Raw genomic sequence first — 27,244 nt, forward strand, 5'->3', positions numbered from 1 at the left:
ATTCGGACATTGTGTGTGGGCTTTTTTTCTTTTTTGGAAATGCTTTAACTTTAATGAGGCTGATGGAAGACCTTAAGTGGTAGTGCTAAAATGTCTTACAGGAATAGAAACTAAATTAGAAGTTATGAAGTTAGATTAAGTTAATGTTTTTATTTTATTTCTTCTACGTAATCTTCAGCAAATTTTGTTATCAGGTGCAAATAGAGGTTCCCAGAACTGTTTGGTTTGAGCTCACCTCAATATAGCCGTGTTAATGAGCACGCTTTCCTCCATGTGATAGCTGTCCATACTTGTTTTGGGCTCCCGGGATGGATCACAACATCCAGATTGAGTTCTGTTTTTAACAAACTGCAGTCTGCCCATTCAACACACTGAAAAACTGAATCAGAGCACAATTAGTATTCACTGTGTGACATCACTGACCAATATGAAGAAACCCTTTAAAGAGAACAAATAGTTTTCAAGGTTAAGAAAATAAATGTTGGTTCTGCCAATGAATCTTCATTAATGTGGATCCAACACATGAACTAACAACCTTCATCTGATGGAGATCTTGAAGAACGTTCAATGGAAACTTGAAGGTCAAGTATTTTATTGCTTTCTCACGGCTTCACGACTCACATGTATTGTACGTCCCTCATATCTGATGAAGCCCAGAGCGAGACTGAAGGAATGGAGGAATCCTGCTCGTGTTCATTCAGGAAGTGTTTGTACACGAGTCTATGGATGTATGTGTGTTTCCAGCTGAAAGAGGAAGTGGGTCAGACAGGATGAGCAAAGTGGAAGAGAAGGATAAAAGCGCATTGGTGAGTGTGTGTCGGACAGGGAGGGAGAGAGAGCGAGAGAGAGAGAGAGAGAGAGAGAGAGAGAGAGAGAGAGAGAGAGAGAGAGAGAGAGAGAGAGAGAGAGAGCGGGAGAGGGAGAGAGAGAGAGAGAGAGAGAGCGAAAGAGTGAGACACGCATACAATTAGTTGCCTTTGGCTACAGAACATACATTGAAATCTGACACTGGCCTTGAAACCTAGATTTTTCTAAACCTGTACTTACTCATGATGACATGAAGGTTGGGCTGCTCAGCGGTGTGAGCGTCTCACACTCTTGAGGGGGTTTCTGTTGGATGTTTGCATGTTGTACTCTGTGGGACAAAGTCAAAAGTACCCTGACAAATACCCCGACAGGAGCATACACACAAACTCTGTACAATAAAGTCCTGGCCCAGATCTGAAGGCAACACTTTTTTGGCTATGAGGCCACAGTAGTAAACATAACTTCATCATGCTGTCAGCTATCCTGACATCGAGACTTACAGTATGATAAACAATATTAGCAGACATACAGTATGTGTGGCTTGGCATATAAACATTTCTGAGGTTTACATTTTGTGCCAGTCAAGATTTTCAACCACCTGGCAAACACACGTGTTGCTACTTCTATTAAAGTATGCTGATATATTTCCAACCCAATCTCTGCTGTATAACAAAATATAGCATCACACACAAACAATAATAGATCAAATGATTTTGTCATTTTAGAAAACGAAAATAACTTTAACATAAACATTAGAAGTTAGGCCTGATTTAGTGTTAACAAGTAGGTAGATAATACCAAAAGTCTAGTCCCATTTTTAAAAATTGATGCTATCATTAATTAATTGATGATATCATTGAGTGAATATACAATAAGGCAAAAGTCTCCTTCACACTACTAATTTATCTCGTTTAATAAAATGACAGTCAAAAATTATTCTGAAAGAGCTGAATTAAGGAGACCTTCACGAGTTCGAAAAGACAAATGGTAAAGGGCAAGAGAAACACACGAAATACATTATAAATAAAGAAGTAAATCTTTCCAGCGGAGGTCCACGTGTGCTCATTACAGTTGTGCACAGCTGGCTGCCTGTTCTCATTCCTGTTTCTGTATAACACAGCTGAATTATTAGTGCGAGGTGTCAGAAAGAGTACCACCCGACTCTCCGCGTCCTTCTAACCTCTAAAAATAGACCAGAGAGAGCCACAGGCCCAGGGAGTTGGAGTTGCTCAGAAAATGAATATGATACATAGAGTGAAACCTGGTGGAACAACCCAGATATTACACTCAAGAAGATGCCTACGAGAATTTGAGTAAAAACGGAGCAGGTTCCCCTCTGGAGAAGCATGTGCCATATTTGTTCAATAATAACCCCAATGACAAATGAAACAAAATGACACTCAATTAAAAAAAGGGTTCTAGACAATATTATACAACTATGATCAGAGTAGTTTTACCTGTCCACCAATACACATATTGTCAGCTTATTGACGTGACGACTGTGACCGCCTGGTCGTCGTACAGGAGGGATTGCAATGACAGTGGTCTGACAAGATGAGAAAGGATGAAGCTTCACACATTCAAGACATACGTCGCAGAAAATCTGTGTGAAAGGGGAGAGAACATGGAGCGCAAGAGAGGTTGTCCGACTCCTGCAGTCACTGGGGATATGAAGAAAGGTGGACCCACAACAACACTTGTTCCAGTACCTGATGATGCCTCAGTCTACTGGATTGCCAATGCTGGAAACAAAGAGAGACGCAAAGCACCAGGATGTAAAGAGACGAAATGTGGCGTCCATCTCTGTTTCACATCCAAAAGCAAACGCTTCCTGAGGGCTGATACAGAAGATTAGAAGTTTACAGATACAAATGATCAAAAATGATTGAGAAACATTTGTATGTATATATTATTGTTTAAACAAAAGCTTTTGTTATGCTTGTAATATTACAAACGTTGGTGTTTTCATACCTTCTTAGCAGATTGTTGCTCTCAGGCAACAAACCGGAACCTAGTTTAGGGAGGCAACTTCTGTGAGTGATGCAGCTCCAAAGCTTTCAATCAGCAATATTTTTTTTACTTCTAAAATAAAAAGTAATATGGTAGACAACCCAATCGAATCTTAATTCTGAGCAGATTGAGAGAAATAGTTGAAATACTGTATGTTGGTCCGGAGTTTTGAAAGAACTAATTGAAAATAAGAAAGAAAGATGATCGTCACAATTATTGTTTGATATAGAGGCAGTCAAAGTCTTCTTCTTTCTTAAAAATGAGGATCAGAATAAATATCACAGTCCCTGGTGTATTTCCTCATCGGAGGCACAGTGCAATAATGAAATGTGTCCACATAGTTACCCTTAAAGCCAATAATCAACATTATCAGGGGAGGACGTCTGACTTTAATCACGACAAAAAGGCAAAAATGAGAAGTGTGAGGTAAATATTGTGTTTAATAAACAAACATCAGTCAGGGAACTGACATTAGTCTGGGGATGGAGAAGGGGGGAATATAAAGCACAATGCACATGTGTGGAGGTGGGAAGAGGACATATTTATCTGTTACACAAGGTGCCCCTGTACAGTAGGAGCAGGAACTTCTATATAACATACAGATCAGGATCCAAGTCTACGGTACAAAAACTTAGCAGCAACATGTTAACATCGGAGACCAGGGGGCTAACAAAGTAGTTTCATTTAGAAAAAGTCACAGTATTCTTTAAGCATAAATTTGTTAAAAAGGTAAAAACAGTTCTAAGCATCCTCTAGGGTCAATGCTACGCACAAGATCTGTGTGTGAAATACATAGGTAGGGAAATTATCTATACATTTATACTCTAATATAAAGACCTTCTGGTAATGGCACAGTACAAACTCTCAGGAAACGCGACAAAAATATACAATGTCTTCACGTCACATTTGCAGATTAAAATGTAACTAAGGTCTCTTGCAAGCACAATAGTTTCAGTGATCAAAAAAAAAAATGAAAAAAACAAAACAAAACTTCTCTTCAACCAAAATAAATGACACAATTTTGTTAGTTCAGCTATCTTGACAGATTATGTCTTTTAATACAAAAATAAGGACAAATATAAATTAATATATATTAAAAGAATCAGATTGATACATGGGGGATCTACTGAATAAGTACAGGTATTTATGATACAATAAATACTTGTCGTTCATGACTGACTGGGGTAGATGACAGAGAGTAGTGTGTTTGACCTGGCAGGTAACATATTTAACTCTACAAGGTGAGAGTAATTGTTTGTGTGCGCATGTGCATATAGTGTGTGAGTGTGTGTGTGTGTGTGTGTGTGTGTGTGTGTGTGTGTGTGTGTGTGTGTGTGTGTGTGTGTGTGTGTGTGTGTGTGCGTGCGTGTTGTTCAGTAGCTGTATAAAACACTGCAAGCTTGAGCTCCGCTGTGTGTGGGGTCATGCACACAGTCTCTGAGGGTTCAGGAGGTCTGCTGAGGGAGACTGCAGGACTACAGTGGTGGTTTTCTTGTGTTGCTGGGGGGGTGGGGGGGGGTTATCACTGCCCGTATTCTCCCATGCACTTAACGCAGCTCCTCTTAGTGGTGAGTCTGTGGTACTACCGGTTAAGGTTATACTCCTAAAAATGCACAACTCACAGACAGGACGGGGGGAAGGTCAGCCGTCAGTGACCCGTCGGTCCTCTGGGGAAGAGACAGTGTGGCTCACATGACCAACAAAAAGAAGTAGATGCCAGGAAAAAGTCAACTCATGTGGGGTTTTTTTTTGTGTGTCTTTTTCTCCACTTCATAATAAAAAATAAGTCAGTTTTTGTACTTTACAATACAATTCAACATCCCCACCGAGGAAGCATTGATCATCAGTCCAGCACTGGCAAGAAACCTTTTTGTTTCTCTTGGTTTTTTTTTTTTTTTTTCCAAACTTTTTTTCAGGGTTTTTAAAAAAACAGGGATGGTGGGGGGAGGGAGTGGGGGCACTGTGGAGAGTTTCCTCAGGAGGGGGGGTGGGGAATCAGGGATCAAGTAAGGCGGGCAGGAACACCGAACATATCTGGAGAGGAGGAAATCTGCCGAGGGTGTCGTCTCTCTCTCTATATTTTTTTTTTCTTTTTTTTTTCTGTTTATGAAGAAGAACACTTTGTACAGCCACACTTGACAACTTTTTCCACTTCCTGGACAAAAGAAGAGCCATCAGTGCACTGGAAGGTGTATTTCCTACGTTTGCTGCGAAGGGGGGTGCAGCAGGTGCCCTGTCCTTCTGCCCCCCCCGGGCAGCTGCCTCGACACTCTAGGCGGGAGACCTTCTCCTGGGTTTGGCACGCCGCGTAGCCTTGCTGTCTCTGGTAGACATCTCGGACCCGTTCTCCTCGGCAGGCCACCTCTGCAGCAACCGAGAGCAAACCGAAGAACAAGTTAGAACGGTGGTTTGAAAAATGTTTCACAATTACAACCTTTCAGGAGGAAAGAATGAAGAAGTTCCATGAAGTCTGATGAAATATTTAAAGGGTTTAAAGGAATTACGTTTTGTTTAGTTTTGTAACATTTTAAAGTCAGTCTGAATTAACGTCAATAAGTGATACTCAGGTGTAATACAGTTATTTGGAAAATGTAAAGTTGTTAAACGTGAACAAATATTTATAAGGCTTACAGGTACACTTACAAAATATATCCTTACGGTGAATACTATTGTCAGAAAGAGTCTTTAAAAAGCCTTGCTACGCATGTTATTTCATCCTATACAGTATATGATACTACTGTACTGTAAAAACAATGTGCTCTACCTGTAACTGTAACTAACTTATAATGGTTCATCATTAAGTGTTATTATAGGGAGCAGGTTTTAATAGAAATGCTTGACATGGAATCAAACAGCAAAATTCTGATTCAGTTGTTTTCGCTATGAAAAGTCAATGGCAATAGCACAATGACATTCGCTTTTAAAACGTAAAACAAGATGTAAACCAACTCTGGTCCTGAAGCACAACAGTGATTTGTGGTTGTCCACAAAGGACGGTGTGGATAAGGTGGAGGCTGCCACAAAACTGCCCATAAAGAATAAATAAAGCTGTCTGAACAGAACTGCAATAAAATAAACCCCTGCTATAAATGTTTTAGACCTCATTTCCGACCTTTTCCTAAGGAGACAATTGTTTTGAATCAGATGAAAGATGCAGGACGGCGGTCGAGCCAAGACCAGGATTGGACACATGATGGCGTACAGACAACACCGAGGAGGACGACGCCAAGAGGCACAAAGTTCACCACCATCAGGAACGAAACAAAATCAAAGACTTTATAAAATGTTTTGGCATTTTCTGTCACCAGCCTCCCCAGATCATGTTACAGAGACCAGGTCAAAATGATTTAATGTCAAAACATAGCCATTTTAATTGCGTCTGAAAGACATCATGTCCACACAGAACTGGTTCGAATTAAAAAATAAATACAGTTTTTAATTCGGAATAATGATGGCTTTAACATGTTTTACGTATCAACATATGGATACAATCATACTATTTTTCAGTCGTTTGTCAAGTAATAGATTAAACAAAAGACATTTATCGAGACCCTCAGCAGGGTGTGGGACAGTCGTCATCAGGGGAAGCTGAGGTGTGTAGCAGAAGAAAAAACACCTGGGCAATTTCTTACGAATTGCATCATCAATAACATCTTAGAAAAAATTTGAAAGATGGACGTTGCGTCCTCCTCCCACAGTCTAAGACTCGTCTATAGAAACTGACACTAGAAAAACATGATTCCTTTATATTTAAAGGTTTTATACATTGCTGCACGGCGACAGAAACCTATTTAAGTTGATGTTTGATGAGGTGAAAATGAATGAAGCAGAGGAGGTGAGTGGAGGGATGCTGGCACGTGACGCACAAGACAATGTAGAAAGATAAGAGAAGAAAAGCTGGAATGATCAGTCGCTCTCACCTGAGTAACCCCTCGTGTGGGATTAAGAGGAAGCTCAGGAGATGCTGAGTTGGAAAGGTAACGGGTTAGAAGAGTTGATACAGAGACAATAACCATTGTTAGACATAGCTGAGGGTTAAGAATTAATAGGAAGCCAGGCAGAAGAGTATATGACTGTTAAAAGAAACATGCTTCAGGTGACCACGTTGAGAAACTGTTTAGAAGAAGGAGCGACAGCAGTTTGCTTCATACACCCCCGGTGTGTTAGCACTTCTCACCTCTGTCACACGCCTCTCCTGTATATCCACTGTTACACTCGCAGTATGCCTTGCCCAGGCCTGACACTCTACATTTTCCATGTTTGCAGCGTGACAGATTGCAGAGGTTGGCTGCATCCTGGTCCTGCTCGTCACAGAGGACACCAGCAAACCCTGGCTGGCAGCGGCAGGAGTAAGAGTAGGAGTTGATTGGTAGGCAGGTCCCGTGGATACACCTGTAGGGGGCAGGAAGGAGCGACAGCAGGGTACAGGAGTGAATAGGAGTTCAATATAAAACTTTAGTTTGAAGCTCAAAGAAATGCTGAGTGAATACTAAGTGCCTACAGTGCCGAGATGCCAGATGCCAAGTACACTCACTTGTTGCCATCACAGGGGTTGCTGACTTGCTGGTCACACAGCGTTCCCGTCCAGCCCGGGTGGCACGTACAGCTGAAGCCCCGATGGCCCGTTGGGTGGCAGTCTCCCTGGACACATGCGCCTCTCTGGCATGGCTGGCAGCCCGGCTCCACGCCATGGCCCAGCCACTGTCTGCTGGTGCTCTGCGACGTCTCAGAGCCCGGGGCCCCCGACTCCAGGCCCGCCGCCAGGTCCTGTAGCTTCCCGTTGATGTAGAGGTTACGGAGGCAGCCGTGAAAGCTGGTGCCATTGCGTCCACCTGTGCTATGTTGCAAGGCTGAGAGGCCCCCGGAGGCTGAGGCCCGCTCTGGCATCCCTGCATGAGTCCGGCAGCAGTGACGAGAGGCGTCAGACAATTATTAATGTGAATAGATACAAAAGATAAACTCACTAAAAGAGAGAGATGTGTCAATAAAATCAAACATTCCTGTACTTATTACCCAGATTTTGTTCAACAAGTTGCTAAACAAATATAAAACCTAAAATGTGCTGAAAATCAAGCAGTGAACAGCAGAATGCACTTTTATCCTCTCGCTCGGGTTTCAGCCATCACACATGAAGCACTGTATTCATTACTGTGCTGTTTGATTCCCTCTGGGGAACCCCACTAAGGCTGCCCTGCAGCAGTCTGACCAGATTAACAAATAAACAAGTTCAACATTGTCAATTATTCTCATCATTTACTTTGAATAAGATCTTAAAATAATTATATGCACTGTTTGCGATACCATTGTGTGCTTGAAAGACATGGGTGGAAATAGATGCTCGTGTCCTCACCTCCGAGGTAAAGTGGAGAATCTATGTTGAGCGTGGACTGTTTGCTGATGGAGTTAATGGACTTGGGCGGCCCGCCATCGATGGACAGAGACAAAGTTTGGTCTGATGCTACTAACTCCACTGCATGGAAACTTCCATCATTCACTGTCTCCACACTGAGAGGGAAAGGGAAGGAGAAAGCGACAGAGAAGATAGAGAGAGGGAGGATCTAAACATTGGCGCCATCCATCACATGAACATGGCATCAGTGCGTGAGCTGCTTGTGTGTTTCTGCTTGCATGTGCACGTACCTGTATATAGCCGACGGAGGGTAGGATCCGGTGTCGTAGCTCACTCTGAGACGTCCTCTGTACAGCTCCATGGCGATGTGATCATTGTCCCCTTTATACAGCAACACGCCACTGTCCTCATCTGTAGCAATCTGGAAGCCCAGCAGAGCGCCAGTGTCAACCACCACATGTTCTACAGTGTAAGTGTACACAGAAAAGACTGGATACAATACTAAACATTTTAAATACACATAGTTTGTTATGTGACTGTTACTTAGGGAATGTTGTAGGTTAACTACATTTTTGCTTTTTAGAAAACAGCGGATATCTTTGCATAAACATGTCTTTCCAAATATTGCATTTTATGCAACAAAGATATAAAGAAATGCGAGATAAATAACTTGATTGCACAGAAAAGTGAGGGTGATGTGACATTGTAGAAAAAGTACCTGTTGAATGTGATATTTGTAAATTAGAAGCAACACAATTAGAATTGTTCTGCAGGACAGAAAACAATGACAACAATATATATTTTTTTTAAGTTTTACTTGATTGTAATTGAAATAAGCATTATAAATTGTATAGCTTTTAAATTTTTGGGGGGGACTTTCATAAGTAGAATATTTATACTTTTTCTGGTACTAATTCCACTTCTTGTCCTCTGATCTCTCATATGCAAATAAATATCATCACATCTCAACTTGCAAAAAGATGAAGTTAAACAACCTCAATCCACAATCCAAACAAAACTACAATTTTGTTCCCTGACATACAAAGAAGCAGAAAGAAAAATCTTAATAATATTATCAATCGACACAAGGTGATTTGTGTTTCTATTTCTATTTTATTTGTTGTGCACCTGCAGGCTGATGTTGGTCTGTGGCGAGAGCAAGTTGGAGGGAAGCTGCAAGTACGACTCCCGGCTGACAAAGTTGACGCTGACGAGGGTCTCACAGCGCTCGCCCTCGTAGCCGTGGAGACACTGGCAGCGAGGGTCCATTTCCACGACAACACACTGCGCTCCGTTGAGGCACTCGTGGTTGTCACAGGGGCTGGTGCGAGGGAGGACCATTGGCGGGGAGAACTCACAGAATAACCCACTGCAACACACATATTTACCCACATTATGCACAAAGAACTTTAAAACAGAATGTCAAAAAGCTGGAAGGTTTGTAATTATTTCATTTTATTTTCTTGATCCTCTGAATCTATGAAACAATTTATCTTTAAGTAGTAATGTATTTTCATTTTTTTTTTCCCATTTAAATTTTTCTAGTGTAGTTGTGGTGCCTTCAAGTACAGCTGGAGTTTATGTATTTTGATATTTGAGTGCATAAGCCATTAGAAACAGCACTAGACAATAAATTGGTTATTGCCCCCTAATATATATACAGGACTGTCTCAGAAAATTAGAATATTGTGATAAAGGTCTTTATTTTCTGTAATGCAATTAAAAAAACTAAAATGTCATACATTCTGGATTCATTACACATCAACTGAAATATTGCAAGCCTTTTATTATTTTAATATTGCTGATTATGGCATACAGCTTAAGAAAACTCAAATATCCTATCTCAAAAAATTAGAATATTTCCTCAGACCAAGTAAAAAAAAAAGATTTATAACAGCAAAACAAAATCAAACATTTGAAAACGTCAATTAATGCACTCAGTACTTGGTTGGGAACCCATTTGCACGGATTACTGCATCAATGCCGCGTGGCATGGAAGCAATCAGCCTGTGGCATTGCTGAGGTGTTATGGAGGCCCAGGATGCTTCAATAGCGGCCTTTAGCTCATTTGCATTATTGGGTCTGGTGTCTTTCAGCTTCTTCTTCACAATACCCCACAAATTCTCTATGGGGTTCAGGTCAGGGGAGTTGGCAGGCCAATCGAGGACAGTAATGCCATGGTCAGTACACCAGTGTACTGTGGTTTTGGCACTGTGGGCAGGTGCCAGATCATGCTGGAAAATGAAATCATCATCTCCATAGAGCTTTTCAACAGATGGAAGCATGTAGTGCTCTAAAATCTCTTGGTACACAGCTGCATTGACTCTGGACTTGATGAAACACAGTGGACCAACACCAGCAGCTGACATGGCTCCCCAAACCATTGCTGACTGTGGGAACTTTACACTGGATTTCAAGCAACTTGGATTGTGCTCCTCTCCAGCCTTCCTCCAGACTCTAGCGCCTTGACTTCCAAATGAAATACAAAACTTGCTTTCGTCTGAAAACAGGACTCTGGACCACTCTGCAACTGTCCAGTGCTTCTTTTCCATAGCCCAAGTCAGACGCTTCTTCCGTTGTCTTGAGTTCAGGAGTGGCTTGACCATGGGAATGCGGCTATTGTAGCCCATTTCCCGGACACGTCTGTGAACGGTGGCTTTTGATACCTGGACTCCAGCTTCAGTCCACTGTCTTTGAAGCTCCCCCAAATTCTGGAAGCGGCTCTTCTTCACAATGCTGTTAAGGCTGCGGTCCTCTCTCTTGGTTGTGCAGCGTTTCCTGCCACATTTCCTCCTTCCAACAGACTTTTTGTGAATGTGCTTTGAAACTGCACTCTGTGAACAGCCTGCTCTTTTAGAAATTTCTTTTTGTGTCTTACCCTCCTGATGGAGGGTGTCAATGATGGTCCTCTGGACAGCAGTCAGGTCAGCAGTCTTCCCCATACTTGTGATTTAGTTTACTGAACCAAGCTGAGTGTTTTTAAAGGCTCAGGGAAACCCTTGCAGGTGTTTCGAGTTAATTAGACGATTCAAGTGATTAGTTAAATAGCCTGCTAGTATACTTTTTCATGATATTCTAATATTTTGAGATAGGATATTTGAGTTTTCTTAAGCTGTATGCCATAATCAGCAATATTAAAACGACAAAAGACTTGCAATATTTCAGTTGATGTGTAATGAATCCAGAATGTATGACATTTTCATGTTTTTAGTTGCATTACGGAAAATAAAGGACTTTAACACAATATTCTAATTTTCTGAGACAGTCCTGTATATCAATTCAACTGCTGAGCAGACGAATATGACACAATTCTAAAAACAACCACAAGAGGGAGCTCCTGTAATATTACATACTGTATGTACAGGAGACATGCTTTGAGTGAAATAATGTGTTTTATTCCAAGTATAATTCTAATAAATAAGTACAAGTCCAAAGTTATCAGAAATGCAGCAGCAGCTGGTCAAGACTAAAATACTACAATCAAACTCTGATCATGTGTGAGTTGCTGCTGGGATGTGTCGCTCACCTGTATTCTTCTGGACAGACGCAGGTATATCCATTCACCGCATCGATGCACTGGCCTCCGTTCTGACACTTGTTGTCGTCGCAGTCGTCAAAGTCCAGCTCACAGTGATCGCCTACATAGCCTGGAGTGCACTCACACCTAGAATACACAGACAGACCCACACACAAACAAAAATGCTCATAAGGTCTTAGGGAGTTTTATTACTTATATTATTTACATTTTCCATGCATGTGCGAGTGTGTGTGTGTGTGTATGTGTGTGTGTGTGTGTCCACTCACTTGTACCCCTGAGGGGTCAAAATACACTTTGAGTCATGCTGACACGGGTTGAGCTCTGGGGCACAGAAGTCCAGTTTCTCCTCACATAGCTCACCTAGAAACACAAACACAACAACAAAAATATACACAAATCATATTAACAACAATTCACAACATTTTATGGCCTGAGAAACAGAGTTAAATTACAATCCAAGCTAAATTCTGAGTCAGAGCAGTGTGTTTCTCTCTCTTTTGCTCTCTGTATTGTGCACAGTGTGTATCTGTACACTATCCTTACAAACGTGTGTGTGTGTGTGTGTGTGTGTGTGTGTGTGTGTGTGTGTGCATGTCTTGTGATATGATGGATGACTCTCTTGGGCCCGGGACCAACACAGTGGTCTGATAAACGATCTCATTGCTGGGAAAATTCATGTTGCTATGATATTCCGGAGTGTATCCTCATGTTCCCCGAAACTCTGAACTCCACCACTCACCAACGGAGCATCAGGGAATACACCAATACTCCGGAGAGCTGCAAGCTCACTCTGGGAATAATTACACAACCTGTGGGGATTGGGGCGAAATGTGTTGAGGTGTGTGTATGTTTGAGCTTCTTTTTCATGAGTAACATCTCCACCTCACATGATTAGCCAGTCAGATCTGAAATTCTTCTCTTATATACAGTATGGCTTGTTTTTTCAGTGTATTAGGTTGAGAAATGTTGGTTTGTAAAGGGAAAATATGTGAGTTTTTTTGTGTGTATTGATGGTGGTGAGTCACTGTCGCTTCCAGGGGGGGCGGGCACGTAGACACAGGGAAAATCTTAGGGTCAGGGGATGCGTTGTAATTTTGAGAACAAATTCTAATAAATAGTGGAGGGTATGATTTTAAGCTTTAGTGCAAAACAAGAGGTGAAACAGTTATGTCTTATCAGACTTACCAGATATTTAAAATATTCTTTTATCACCACAGCTTATCTCAGTCAAAGTCAACTTATCTTTTTAATGGCGTTTCCTTTAGTGTTTTGAGTCACAATCATTATTTGCTCACAATTATAGTCAATCTGTTATATTTGTCTTATTATCTGCACCTATTGTACCTTTACAAGACGTCAATAAAAGGTTTGCAATGAAGATGTATCTGACATATTTTGCAAAACACATATAATAACATACCATAAAATAATTTCTTATGCATGATATTTATCCTTACATGGATTCTTTCATTGAGTATCATGTGACGAGCAGGCTCACACATATTATGTGTTCGATAACATGCAAACGCCTCATTTTATCACTGCGCTCAATCGAAAAGTGTTTGCGTTTTTCTTACTGCCAAACAATTTCACCAAAAAGACCAGCACTAACATTCAATTGACGTTAATCTGACTTATTTCTATGTGACTCAGTCAGTTTTGTAAAATACACCTTTAATTATCACACATTAAATGGCACTCGCTGCACCAACAAAGCTGCATCTGAAAGTAAGAAGCACTCATTGCACTACTTGCTCCCGTTTGAGTGACGACAGTGTGCTGCTGTTTAGAATTTTTTGAAAATGTACCTTGAAGAAGCATAATGCTGGCTCCCTCCTTTAACTTCAATGCACTGACCTCCGATATTCACGTGTTTGCATGAAGCAGCCAGCAGTGTACCCACAGACGGCTCACAGTGTGAGCACTGCGCACACTGAGCACGACTGTATAGAATATGTTCAAATCTGTGCTGCCGAATGTCAGATTTCTGGGTCACATGGATAAAGCGCAGGAAATGAAGGAAGTTAGGAAAAGAAGTAAGGAACGCAGGGAGGACAGAGGGACGAAAAGGACAGAGGGAAGAACAGACTAACCTCTCTCCACCTCATTGGTAGCAGCTGAAACCACAGAAGAGATGACAGATGATAAAAAGCAGAGCGAGACAGGAGAAAAGACACAAGACAGCAGAGAGAACACACCGCCACAAAGGTTAGCAGTCAGAGATGGTTAGCACAATGCAAAAGCAGACAAACAAGTAGCAACAAGCCAGTGTTAGTCAAATAAACTGTGGATTGTATGCAGAGAAAAGACCCTTAGTTTCTGAAGTCACAGTGGACAGATTAGGCGTTCACTTAGGAAGCAACAGTGAGGTTTATTCTCCCGATAAACATATTAAAGCCGTTAAATATCTCAGATGGATTTTATAGTCAGTACATTAGTGGGAAAAATGGAAAGTGCTGGAAGAAGAACATGTATATAGTTTCTTTTTATAGTCTCTAATATATTTGTGTATTTTCCAGTTAAGTGTGACTCATATTGCAGCATGAAAAAATGGACACATCCACTTACAGAATAAGTATTCAGCTCTTAAATATGAAGGCTGAGGTGGTTTTCTGTGACTGCCAACACAATCTGTAGCTCTGTAGCCTTGTGTTCTTGCAATGGCAGCAGACACGAATGGACAGAGCCTTCACTTTTAAAAAGATGGACAAATGGTCAAAAGCTCACCGCATTACCTGAAGGGACATTTCTCTCTTTGGTGTTCAAAGGAAATATTCTCAAGAAGTAAAAGAAATAAAAAAATGCACTGGTATCCAGCGACACCTTCCAGTTCCAGGCTTTCTGATGGAATGCGTTACCTGTGTACTCAGGTGAGCACATGCACGTGTAGTTGTTGATTCCGTCGACGCAGGTGGAGTTGTTCTCGCAGTCGTTGTCCTCACAGTCGTCTATGTTGATCTCACACGTGTCCCCCTCGAAGCCCTCCGGACACACACACCTGAGATCACACACGCAAAGACTTTACAAACTGGAAACGGGATGAGCTCAACATTGATAGGACTACTGGTTGACTGGTTTGGTTGATTGTTTAAATCTGTTATTTTGTACGCGTCAGGAAACTTCCCACTGTCTTTCTATCTTCTATACTATATCTCTCCAGAAAAGCTTCTAGAAGCTCCAAACGCCAACAAGGTACTTGGTTTTTCTTATGCCAAGTACTCCTTTTTAGTTGACGGTCCACATCGTTAAACAATTTAATCTTTTCAGTTCCTGTGAACCACAGGCAACAGGAAGGTTCTAGGGCTAGATTTTAATTCTATATCATGTAAGTTTTATATAAGTACTTCTTTCTTGACAATCCAAAGATAAATTTATTCTTAGAACTGTGAAATGTGAATAATGAGAGAACCACTTGTAATAAGTCAATAATGACTGTAATCACACAATATCTGTCTATAATTAAGTGATGGGTTATGGCCATGTATCTGTTATTCACAAAAAGATCACAACATGTTATTTCCTGTTTCTTGTTCTTGTTATTTAGTTTTCAGATTATCTGCAAAAAGTGTTGATGAAGCTCTCCAGTCATGGTCACTCAGAGGGAAGCAATTACACAACAAGCGCTCAACCTCGAGTCACAGAAGTTTGGTCAGAGCTCATGCAGGGAGTGGGACAAAAATGGCAGCCTCACAATAGCGGCATTGTTGAAGAAGGAGATATATAGAAGAAAGAAAGAGTACTCAAAAATGAAGAGTGTAACAGGCCACATAGCCTTGTAGCTGACACACTAAAGTGTGTGATTCTCTTTGAGCCGTCAGATGGACAAATAAAAGGTGTTGCACATTTTCTTAAACGGGACTGAGTAGCCTTCACTGTTAACTTGTAGTTATGCTCAATGCATCTTAGAAGAAAAACAAGTTACAAGTATCTGCGTCAAGAAACATATGCCTTTTTTTTTTTTTTTTTTTTAAGATAAAGTGATCAGTGATGATCAGTGGTGCCATCGTCAAGGACCCCACTCACCGCCAACACGGACTGTTCACACTTATACTCTCAAGCCGGAGGTACAGAAGTGTGAAAGGCATGACCACCAGACTGAAGAACTCTTTCTTTCCCTCTGCTATCAGACTCCTAAACAGCTGACGGGGGTCCAGTGGACAATTCATGCCCCTCCCCCCCCATACCTCTAGTTTACACTGAATTTGCACAACCGTCCGTACTGTATAGGCACTTTAGATGCGCACGTGTACAGTTCACATCTCATCCATCTACTGCTGATTAATGCACAGACTGTAGCATTTTTATCTCTATCTTGAAATGTATGTATCACTTGTATATTTTGCAAAGTTTAATGCATAGGTTTACGTATATTTCTATTGCTTAAGTTTATTCAAATTTTTTATTTATTTATGTGGCGTTCAGTGTGGTCAGCAAAGTAAGAATTTCATTGTACAGGGAAACACGTTTCTTACGGTGCACATGACAATAAACACTTTGAATCTTGAATCGTTCGTCGGGAGATGACCCAAACACACATTACTGCAGCTCTAACTGAGAAAACAGACGCATCTTGCGGACCTCTGATTATAGATGGCATATGTGTCTGCACGCATGCACGCACCAACACACTATTCATACATGCAGCTCATAACAGCAGTGTCAGCTCAATCTCCATATTCCTAGAAGAGAATCATTATTCCGTTAACGTGTGCGTGCCTCGGCTCTGTAGCTACTACTCAGGTTTATTACGGTGCACACATACACACACACACAACATCGAGGGTACTATATTATGGCTCTAATAAAGAGCTCTTATGCGGCACACACTCAGGTGGATTAATATCTCATTATACAGTCAGCGACAGCCCTTCACGATGAATATTTCACCCTCTACACCAGGGACGGCGAAGAAAGCAAAGAAAAGTGGAAATACAGATATACGGGGAGAAACTGACAAGGAAAAGTAGCAGAAAAGACACCGAGGGGGCAAGACAAGAGACAAGGAAGGGGAAAAAGGTGAAGCTGTGGTCTTCGGTAGGGCTGATTATCTGAAGGGGTGTTATGAATCAGGCAGACAGGCGTTACCGGGCTACTGGTGTTAATACTAAAGAGCTTAATGAAGAGAACGCAATTCTCAGAGAAGACCTGTCCACCTCGGAGACACTCGATAAACAAAACGGTCCCCTGAGGCATTTACCTCCTGCAAATTCAATGCCACCTCTCATTACATGACGGGTGTTACTGACGGGGCTTTATACTGAGGCGTCGGGTGTGTTTTTGGTGACTGCGACAAAACCGAAATCAGATGCGTTTTTAAAACGGCACCCAAAGATGTTTGCCCACATAGCTGCTCATTGATTGAATCAACATGAATATATTTCATATCTTTTCATGACTGAACAGCAGCGGTGGTCCTGCAAATGAATGCATAAGTAAACAGCTCGAAGATAAATAAATGTACACAAATTTATTTTCTGAAGACCGCATGACAATTTAAACAGTTTGTCATAAGGTCTCGCCATACAGTATACAACCTCGTCTGATGTAGCTTCAAGCTCACAATGATACTTTACATACAAACTTCTTTGTTAGGATCCAGAAGCTGCTTTACATTCATGAACGACGCAACATATAAAGAAACTTTCCTCTGATGGGTTTTAAAGTAGATAAATGTCTTTTCCTCACAATATTCTACAACATTTTTCTATCTCGTACAACTGACTAATTGAGGCTGATGTTAAATTATTTTCAGTTAAAATACCCACACAAAAGGAGCTGAGCCATAATTACTCTGATCACACTTTCAATTGTTCACATTTTGGAGGAACCACCTTCCGTCAACAAGCAACAACTCTGGGAACCCACTGTAGTTTGGTGGGAGCATTGACTGAAAACAAATACACTATTGTACACTAATTGTACACTAATATTACTTTCACCACAGTTTTTGGGCAGAAACATGTTAATGTAGCTGGTTTCTATTATCTAAATGAGTAATACTCAACATTCACAGCTACTAACGTAAAGATCAACCCGTATCTATGAAACCTTTGATGTATTACCGCTTAGATTGATCCACACAACGCTGACAGCTCAGTTGATGCGTCACAGCAATACTACAATTATACAACTATGTGCTAATTTATATGAACATGTTAAAGGAATATATGACAGGATTATTATCTTTAGGGACTGTCAGAGTTGTTAGATGTGCTGGAGCCCAAATTCCAAGAAACATTGTCAGAAATAATAATCCAGATCAATGACAGTGAAGTTGAGACACTCACAAAGGATTTCTCAGAAGTGATGCAACCGAACTCAAGAAATCCCAAGTCCAGATAAATGGCTGCAAGGTGACATTTCCAAACCTTCCCTCTGTCAGGTAAACGCAAATCTTTCAAACTTTGTGGCTCAAGTTTCTAACAAAGGCTTTGAGGGAATAAATGACAACATCTAAGGCAGTTTTGAACTTTGAAAATGATTGAAACAAAAGAGTAGATATTTGTGTGTAATATTACAGTAACAGGTGTGTTTTTCAAAAGTTTCTGAATAAGCATTTTAAAAAGCCTCTTACCAAAAGTTGCTCCCTTCTCCTTCCTTCAGGTGACATGTGCCACCGTTCTGGCAAGGGTTGCTGATGCAGGCGTGAATGGGCTCCTCACAGTTTTGGCCCTGCAAACACACACACACACACACACACACACACACACACACACACACACACACACACACACACACACACACACACACACACACACACACACACACACACACACACACACACACACACACACATAAACACACACACACACACACACACACTTTTCTAAGCAAAAGGAAAATAAATCTGAAATTTCTGAATGATCTTTTTTGATTTTGTTTCCAGAAATGTTTTTTTTTTTTTATTAACCAAACATCATCCTGCCAGTATTGTGGCTGTACTTCTCTACAGTTGTACCAGAAGCCAAAGTAATACACACGCACGCACGCACGCACGAACATATTCACAGCTTTCAACGAGCAACAGCTTCTTATAATTGCCATGTATTGCATCAGTTGTCTTACAGACAGTTTTCTCTCATTCCCATGCTCTCCTCATGCAGAACCTTGACAAACGTATTCATCTGACTGACGCAGGAATAAGATCTATCTCTGTGTGTGCCTTCTGAATTTGAAAATTTGTATTGTACGAGTGTACAAAGGTAAAACGGGGGCTGCATTCATCTGCTAAAGCGTTACCCCTGCAGGTATGAAACCAATGACTGAAAACTCTTTTTAGTACAGCACTTAGAGGTAAAGAGAGACAGCTTGAGCAAGTGTACAGGACTCCCCCCCCCTTTTGGAGTTTCTTTCAGGTGTGTGGTATGTACCTTAAATCCGTAGGGGCAGGTGCAACGGTAGTAATGCACGGGGTCGTTGGCACACGTGCCGTCATTCTTGCAGGGGTTAGACAGGCAGGGGTCACACTTAGCCTGGATACTCAAATCCACTGGCCCTGTGTGAAGCACCAACCCACACAAACAAAACACACACACACACACACACACACACACACACACACACACAAGAGATGATTGACATGTTATAATACTTTGCATGAGTCAGAATTCACAGGCTTCCACACGGGTGAAAGGATGCATCTTATCTGGAGTGTATACACCTTGCACCTTCAAATGTCATCTTTTCTTCCACAGGATAGAAAAGATAGTGATTATATAAAGAAGACGCTCTTCTTTAATTCAAATGAAAGAGGCTAAAGTCAAAAGTTTTCTGTATGATGACAAAGAAGTAATGTTTAGCTAAATAAAATTGTGTGGGCGCCTTAAAGACGTGTTACATCTTTAATGAAGTATTTTGAATTGACATTTAACGCACATCCTATTCACTCTTATATTATTAATAAATTCTAAATAAAGAATAAATGTGGAATTTACCAAATTTAGTCTCTCAGCCAATAGAGAGTTACCTCTCTGAAAGGTGTTATTGAAATAAAGCTTGATTGATGAATTTATTGAGTATTAGATGAGAAAGATGACATTTTCTGTTGCAGGACATATACAAAAGACAAACATTTAGGCCCTTTTGAAGATCAATACACTGACATTCAACGCTCAGGAGACGAGCAGGAGGTTGGTCAGTACATGAGGGCTGGAAGGGGAGCACAGCATTTCAGTCTGGTCGAGGGACAAAGGGAGAGGGGAGAATGGGCACGGGCTGTCCCAGACCGGGGAATGTGGGACGGAGGAGATAGTAGTGGGATATGATGGACTACTTTACCTGGCACCAGATAACCACAAGGCCCGGGGACTTCTACAGTGCGTCAGTTCAATTAGGTCAAAAATATGTTTCAGTCATGTGTTCAGAGTTAATGTCATATAAGAAGGTTTAAAGGTTAAGGTCAACAGCCAGCAGCATTTTGCAATATGAATCGTTGCAGCCACAATCATGCTCAAGCAAATTTACTGGGTTAATTACATGACAATGGCATCTATTCCAGGGAAGTGAAAACGATGTATACATTGGTGATCAGAATGGCGGACATCCCTGACTGCGAGCACAAAGTTCAGGATATCCTGACTAATAACTGTATATAAACCAACTTTACACATCAAAATATTGTACAAATCTAGCTATTTAGTGATCAAATGCAAGAACATAAATATTTACTGATTTAAAAAACCCAAAACAAAACAAAAAAAGACATAAACACGAATGTAATTATACATTAAACTAGTTTGATTGCCATTTCTTCAGAAGAAACAACAGCGCTCATTACTTAGCCTAAAAATATAAATCCCCCCAAATATAAAAACAAAGGCGCTATTAAGAAAAAAAACAATACGTGGGTTTTACAGTGATAATTTCTGGTAACTTGTGGTCTCTTTTGAAGTCCTCACTCATGACAGTTTGCTTTTCTTCTAAGTGTCGGTGCTGTCATGTGCCTGGGCTACAGCCTTGTGTTTGTTTACCTGTGCAGGTGAACTTCTTAGAGGGTGTTGTGAGGAGTAATTTGTCGGTCATGTCTCCAGGCCCGGCGCAGCGAGCAATGCCGGGCTCCTTGTAGCCGCTCTTCACCCAGTCTGACAGCCACTGCATGTGGCAGTCACAGTACAGAGGATTGGCACCCAGGGCGCTGCCGGTCGCCAGGAGAGAGAAGAGAGAGCAGTGTTCAGTAACGTTGGGAAAGGCTTTGCGCTTGACGCAGTGTGCTGCGGTGCCGAGCCAGTAGTATACAGTATACAGAAAACACAAGTAACAAGCAATAACATGTCTCAATACTACAATCTCAATAAAAAAAGAAAAAAAAAGAAAAAGAAAAAGAACCTTTTTTTCTTGCTGTTTCTTATTGTGCACATTTTATTTACTTTCTTGACAAATAATGATTCACTGCATGAACACATTATGGGTTTAACAGGTTAAATCAGGCAAAATTGCAGAGTCTCTTATTAAAGAAGTGTATTGTCTTTGGTGACATTATCCGGGACAGTCCACAAGCCTCTGGGTTACTATGTGACTGAGACCATATTCTGTCCCAATGCCTTGCTATGTTGTCAAGGTGTGGGGCAGGCCTCTCCTGAGGAGGACAACAGCAGGGAACAAGAAAACTAATAGAAAACAAACAAACAAACATTGAACTAAAATAAACTAAACTAAACTAAACTAAACTAAAATAAAATTAAATAAAATTAAATAAAATAATTTTACTGCCTAATCTATTGTACGTAACAGATTGTAATGAAGAAAAAGCTATAGTTATCAATTACAAATAATGCTTGGCAGATAGTCTGGGGAGTCTGGGGAGTAGTCTACATACCCATATCTTAAATACTTTTATTTAAATCTGACAGTTGTTACTACTGTGCTGCAGGACCTTTTGCTTAAGCTGCTTTATCTGCTCAATTGTTGAGTTTAATTCTACCTCTACACCATCAATTTAAAATGAGATTTTGTTAATATTTGAGAATTCAGCAAGGCTTGTTGTGACAGACAAAGCTTGAGCACTTCCTCAAATTTGTGATAAATAGACATTCTCTTTGTGTGAGTATCATTATGAGCTGCCAAAGGCTTCTGATATATAAATGTCATCTGTTTGTCCCTTTCTGTGGTCTGGAATGTGTTTGAAAGTAAAAACAAGTACAACAAGCAAGCAATTTGTCACGAGTGCTGTCCGTGGTGCTGATCATGGTGAGTACGCCCTGGCTGACTTCCTTACTTGCAGGTAATTCAAATTGTTGGTGTCATCTGTCTTTTCCATTTACCACTGGCGAGTCCCTGACGTGTTTACCCACTGTGCTCTCTGTACATGCAGCCCATTTTTATGTTACTCTGCACAAATCAGCAAAACCGTTCAGCAAAGTAATAGGTCTTGGGTGTGCGAAGCCAACCCTTCAGCTTGGTTACATCAGTTCAGTCTCCTGAGTTCCTCGCTGCCTGTCAGAATATCTCTTTATGACCGTGTGAATGTCATAACCCAGAATCCCTCAACGGGCTCCTCTACTATTCAAGTTGTACTCGGGGACACAGACATGCCCCGGTGCTTTTATTGGTGGGAGTGGTGGCTTAGTGGCAATGAGGAGGCCTTGTGAAGTGGACATTGGACATTGTTTAAATCTCTCTCTCATACAGAAAGATAACGATATGTCCTTTTTACTTTGTGACGTCTTCAATGCTTGTTGCCTGTCAATTCATAAGTATCCTGCATGCTTGGACACTTTATCTGCGACACAAAGACTTTTCACGGCTGCCTTGTTAAATGGATTTCAGTAGGATGATGAGTTAAATTTTAATGAAATGAAATGCCTTATTAATGCACTTGAGACATTTATTATTCTGTTGTTTCATTTGACTTCAAATGATGGATTTCATCTAATTGAATTTCCTGACTGAATTTCTTTTTTGTCTTGTTTTTCTTTGTGCCCAGAAGCACATTCAGGAAAATTCTAATCAAACATGATAATGTGGAAATTATGCAAAGATTAAATTTTTTCTTGCCGAGCGTGGACTCGTGTGCTACTCACAGGTGAGAAAGTGACGACAGATCTTTGAAGGCTCCTTCAGGTATCAGTGATATGTCGTTACCGTGAAGAGACCTGAATAAAATAAATATTAAAACAGATGGAAAGAAATTTAAAAAATGACAGAAATATGAATGTTACAAAGCCTGGATATTTTTATTTGGTGACAATAGGACTGTGTCTGCAGTTACTCACAGCAAACGGAGAGATTTAAGCCCATCGAACGCCCTCACTGGGATGCATCGCAGCCGGTTGTAGCTCAGGATTCTTCGCACACAGAAACAACATGTCTAATTTAACGATTCTTTTCAAGCTGTTTTCAAATGTAACAAAGCACGCAATCCTGTGTAGGAACATATCAGACTGAAAAAAGAAGGCAAAGCAGCTGAAACACATCCACACATACAGTACATGAAGTACCAGCACAAACATCTTATACTCCAATCCCCCTTTAAAAACCTTCATTTCATGTACATTTTGTTAATTGTCTTGTTTTTGTTGTTAAACTCCAAATCGAAGTCTAGAAGCAACCTGTTGATTTATAAAACATTTTTTCAAGCAGTAAAATTAGAGTATAACTTAATCACTGATTGTATTTGCAGTATTTTTTTTTTCTTTTTTTAATCTGTTCAACATTATTTTTTATTAGTGATATTTTGCTGACAGTATTTCCTAAATAATTCCTCCTTTACCCCAAATAAACACAATGGTGTTTTCCTTGTTGCCACAGAGACTCACACTATGCCCATTCTGGACAATTTTCATCATTACTATCACATTTGCACTCATAAACACGCACGCATGCACGCACGCAGGCAACGCACGCACGCACGCACGCACGCACGCACGCACGCACGCACACACGCACACACACACACAGGGACTGATGTAAAGCCAGACTCACAGGGTAAGCAGCTCAGACATGTTACTGAGGCTGTGGTTGGACAACGTGCTGATCTGGTTGTTACTCAAATCACTGAAAAGAAAACAACAGGGACATAAAACACATACAGGCAGCATCGTGCACAGGAAATCACACTCACACACACGCGCGCGCATACACAGATTATGCAATGTATATATAAAATGCTCATTGGTAATATAAAAATACTGTTACATCCACATCGGTCACACAAGTCAGATAGTTTAGTTTCGGTCTTTAAAAGAATTAGGAATTAAGTTCAGGCAAATGCACAATGCTGATTATTACAGTACATAGGTCTAGCTGGTCGATCTTGGGATTTCATTGTAAAATTTTTCAGTTAAGGTCATGAGGACGGCACTTACATGAGCGTTAAGTGTTTGTAATTGGAAAGCTCCACAGGAACCTGAGTGAAGTGATTGCCGTCTAAATACCTGAGAGAGAGAGAGAGAGAGAGAGAGAGAGAGAGAGAGAGAGAGAGTGAGAGAGAGAGAGAGAGAGAGAGAGACATTTATGAAAGATGTAGGAGGAAGATTGGAATGAGAGATAAAGAGGGGAGGAAAATGAAGTTTTAATCATGTGGGAAATTCCGCATTTCTCGCACTCTGCACAGTCATTACTGCTACAGCCATAATAAACACTGCAGTTTAATATCCTCACAGGCAACTCGCTTTCTCACACGCACGCACGCACGCACGCACGCACGCACGCACGCACGCACGCACGCATGCACACACACACACACACACTAATGCAGTGAGTGATCTTATCCCATTCACTTTGGGACGATTTACTACTAATCCAGCATATTAATGAAGTCTTTGTTAATATTGGAAGAACCATGTTCCTCACAAAGGGGAACAGTGAAATGACACAATGAACCACTAAGCTTTCCGCCTGATATTTAATTTATGGCCATAATTCATCTAGTCATCAGGGTGGGTTTCTTATGTGAGATTGCAGAAGATTTTCTAAAGTGAAATATTTTTTTCTGCTTAAACAAAGCCTATATAGATCAAAAGAAAAAAAGAAAATCTACACAAGGCTATCAGATGCTCTGAGACCAAAATCTAATGATGCGAGGACACCATGTCTGTGTAAATGGATTTTTATGAGCCAATACACTGGAGGTAATTTAAGTAAATTATTAAACTGTTAGATAACACCTTAAAACTTCCCCTGTTGCTCACTTACAGTAGTTATCTGGTTTACAACTTTATTATAGTACCTTTAATGACAAATTCCCACTTCAAAAACACTTACACTTGATTACGGAAGAGTTTTAGGGCCATTGAAGGGAAAACAAAATTCAGAGGCTAAAAAAAACAAAAAAAAACCTTTGTGCACTTCAGAAAAAGTCGAAAATCAAAGTTGAAATTTTTTCTTCACGGAGAGACGTCTATCCATCCCTCATCATTTGCCCGTAGATGTGAAATCACATTAAATCACTTAATTGTGACTATATCGGGTTGCTTACTGCTTATGGACATGTGATTTTACACAGGATTTCCTTGATTAATAATAACACATTTAAATAAGCACCCCGGGATCCGTGCCTTTGTCCTTCGTACTCGACGAACCTCCGCGACAGAACAAGGCAGCAGGCTGCTCTGTCTCTTTTAGTCCTGATACTGATGACAACTGCACCGTGTTTATGAGCTAAATTCTGTCCTGAGGCGTCTTTTCACCACTTCATTAAACCGCCTGATATGCATTTTGTAGAAGCAGTCGCACGCACTGGCATGTGGATGGACGCACTTTGTAAAAAAAACATTTTTTTTATTAACTGGGTTTACATTTGACAGAAGAGCCCAACAACACACAATATCTATTCACTGTGTTTTCCTAAATGATAATAAAATACAGAATGCACGAAATAATCAGAGGAGTAAACGAGAATAGATCAATTTAACACAAGCAGTATGATTTACAATGCCTAAAGGCAATAACATTGTTTATGGTTGTATCTTAATTCAACATGTTTGAAAAGGGACGTGCGCATCAGCTTATCCTTTAGCAGATATGCTGCTGAGAAGCATGTTCTCTGCTGGTACCCCACTGGTTTTATTTGGAGACGCTTTATGATGATATATATTATCTTCACTTGATCTTTTTAAGTCTTTCCATCTTTGAGAAACTCCTGCTCTGGTTGTTTTTCGTGGGTGTTTTTCTTTAGCCATGATCGGATTTCATGATCGGAACACACATAAAACCCTCTTTTACAAACTCCTGTTTGCTCATGTTGGTAATCACGTATGATTCTGTGATTATCTGAAAAGTGGTAGTCATAATTGAAAAGTCTTTATATGGGATATTATCAAACCAGACCCAGAGTCACAATGAACTGGAGAGCTGATGTGAACGCAGGATGTCCGGAGAACCCTGGAAGAGCTGTGCTGGTTGAGAAAGGAGTCAACTTCTCATAAAGGTGCGGAGGTACTCCTCTCTCTTTCATTCAGTCTCTTGAGATTACAACGTGAAGTCGACGTCGTTGAGTGAATGTGGGATTATGTAAAGAGTCAAGGAGCCTGGACTACCTCCTGTGCAAAATCTAGAAAATGTGGTCCGTCTCATTATTGTTATTTACAAGAAGGCAAATAATCACTGACAAAGACAACTGCATACATGTATTTAACAATCTAAAAAAAATGAACTAAATCAACAGTTTTATTCATGAGCTGAGATGTCAGCTTTGCGAGATACTGAAGTTTGAGCTCACACATTACTGTAAAAATATTCCATAACAAATAGGACCAGATGTGAAAATGTTCTTAGTGGTGCATAATCAGAGTTACAAATGTGTCTTGTTAGGCTGCAACTCCTCTTAGATGAAGAGGGACAGGAAATAGTTGGAAAGCATCTCGTCTGAGAAACTTCCCAGCGTGTATTGTCTGAAACTCACAGTTCGGTGGTTTCCTTGGGGAGGCCTTTGGGCAGCGTGGAGAGACCCTTGTTACTGCAGCGCACCACAGTGTCCAGACAGGAGCACTCTGCTGGACACCGCAGCACCGGGGAGCAGCTGTTCTCATCATTACCTGAGGTAATTACAAAACATCTGTCAGAAGTGCAGATGTTTCAGGGTTCAGTGTGAAGTTTCTCACACTCATACTATCACTCACCATCTTCACAGGCAAAGTCCTGGACAGCGACATCCTGGATGGGGATCTCCTTCAGGAAGTACGGGCTCTGGCAGCGAGGGTTACCAGTGACGATGCGTTTCCTTCTCAGCCAATCGCCAAGCCACGCCAGGTGACAATTACAGTTGAAGGGATTGGCCAAGAGGTTTCTAAAGAATGAATGGATTAAGTATGTTTCACTTTGAGAGTTATTTAGAAGTTTTATTTAATTTTTCTTATTTTTTTAATGAAGAGTTTCCTGGTCACGCTCACAATGTGGATAGGGAGTGCAGTGTGTCGAAGGCGCCAGGGTTCATGGAAGTGATCTGGTTGTCGTACAGTGACAGAAGACGCACCGAACTTAATCCCACGAAGCTGCTGTTGCTGACACAGCTGATCCGATTGCTCCTCAACATACTGCACACACACACACACACACATGCATTCACATACACAATCAAATGGGGGGAAATTAGTAGCATCATT

At 40.8% G+C, this 27,244-nt stretch overlaps 1 protein-coding gene across 2 annotated transcripts in view; it reads right to left on the reverse strand.

Annotated features, from left to right (window-relative positions):
* Nucleotides 1-4,326: 4,326 nt before the first annotated feature.
* slit2 (slit homolog 2) overlaps nucleotides 4,327-27,244 on the reverse strand; it is a 102,122-nt gene continuing 79,204 nt past the window's right edge. The window contains exons 18-37 of one of the 2 annotated variants that reach the window (XM_080464152.1): nucleotides 27,032-27,175; nucleotides 26,762-26,928; nucleotides 26,545-26,677; nucleotides 24,008-24,076; nucleotides 23,625-23,696; nucleotides 22,916-22,987; nucleotides 22,724-22,795; nucleotides 20,675-20,838; nucleotides 19,076-19,200; nucleotides 18,280-18,377; nucleotides 14,564-14,703; nucleotides 13,799-13,822; nucleotides 11,972-12,065; nucleotides 11,694-11,831; nucleotides 9,296-9,536; nucleotides 8,458-8,588; nucleotides 8,168-8,322; nucleotides 7,352-7,706; nucleotides 6,995-7,209; nucleotides 4,327-5,181 (exon numbers count right to left, since the gene is read on the reverse strand). In XM_080464152.1, coding sequence (XP_080320278.1) covers nucleotides 4,922-5,181; nucleotides 6,995-7,209; nucleotides 7,352-7,706; nucleotides 8,168-8,322; nucleotides 8,458-8,588; nucleotides 9,296-9,536; nucleotides 11,694-11,831; nucleotides 11,972-12,065; nucleotides 13,799-13,822; nucleotides 14,564-14,703; nucleotides 18,280-18,377; nucleotides 19,076-19,200; nucleotides 20,675-20,838; nucleotides 22,724-22,795; nucleotides 22,916-22,987; nucleotides 23,625-23,696; nucleotides 24,008-24,076; nucleotides 26,545-26,677; nucleotides 26,762-26,928; nucleotides 27,032-27,175 — 2,869 coding nt within the window. In that variant the 3' untranslated portion in view covers nucleotides 4,327-4,921. The remainder of the gene's footprint in view (nucleotides 5,182-6,994; nucleotides 7,210-7,351; nucleotides 7,707-8,167; nucleotides 8,323-8,457; nucleotides 8,589-9,295; nucleotides 9,537-11,693; nucleotides 11,832-11,971; nucleotides 12,066-13,798; nucleotides 13,823-14,563; nucleotides 14,704-18,279; nucleotides 18,378-19,075; nucleotides 19,201-20,674; nucleotides 20,839-22,723; nucleotides 22,796-22,915; nucleotides 22,988-23,624; nucleotides 23,697-24,007; nucleotides 24,077-26,544; nucleotides 26,678-26,761; nucleotides 26,929-27,031; nucleotides 27,176-27,244) is intronic. The other variant, XM_080464153.1, reaches the window with a different exon arrangement.

The sequence above is a fragment of the Lipophrys pholis genome, assembly GCF_963383615.2.
Source record: "Lipophrys pholis genome assembly, chromosome: 5".
NCBI classification, from domain to species: Eukaryota; Metazoa; Chordata; class Actinopteri; order Blenniiformes; family Blenniidae; genus Lipophrys; species Lipophrys pholis.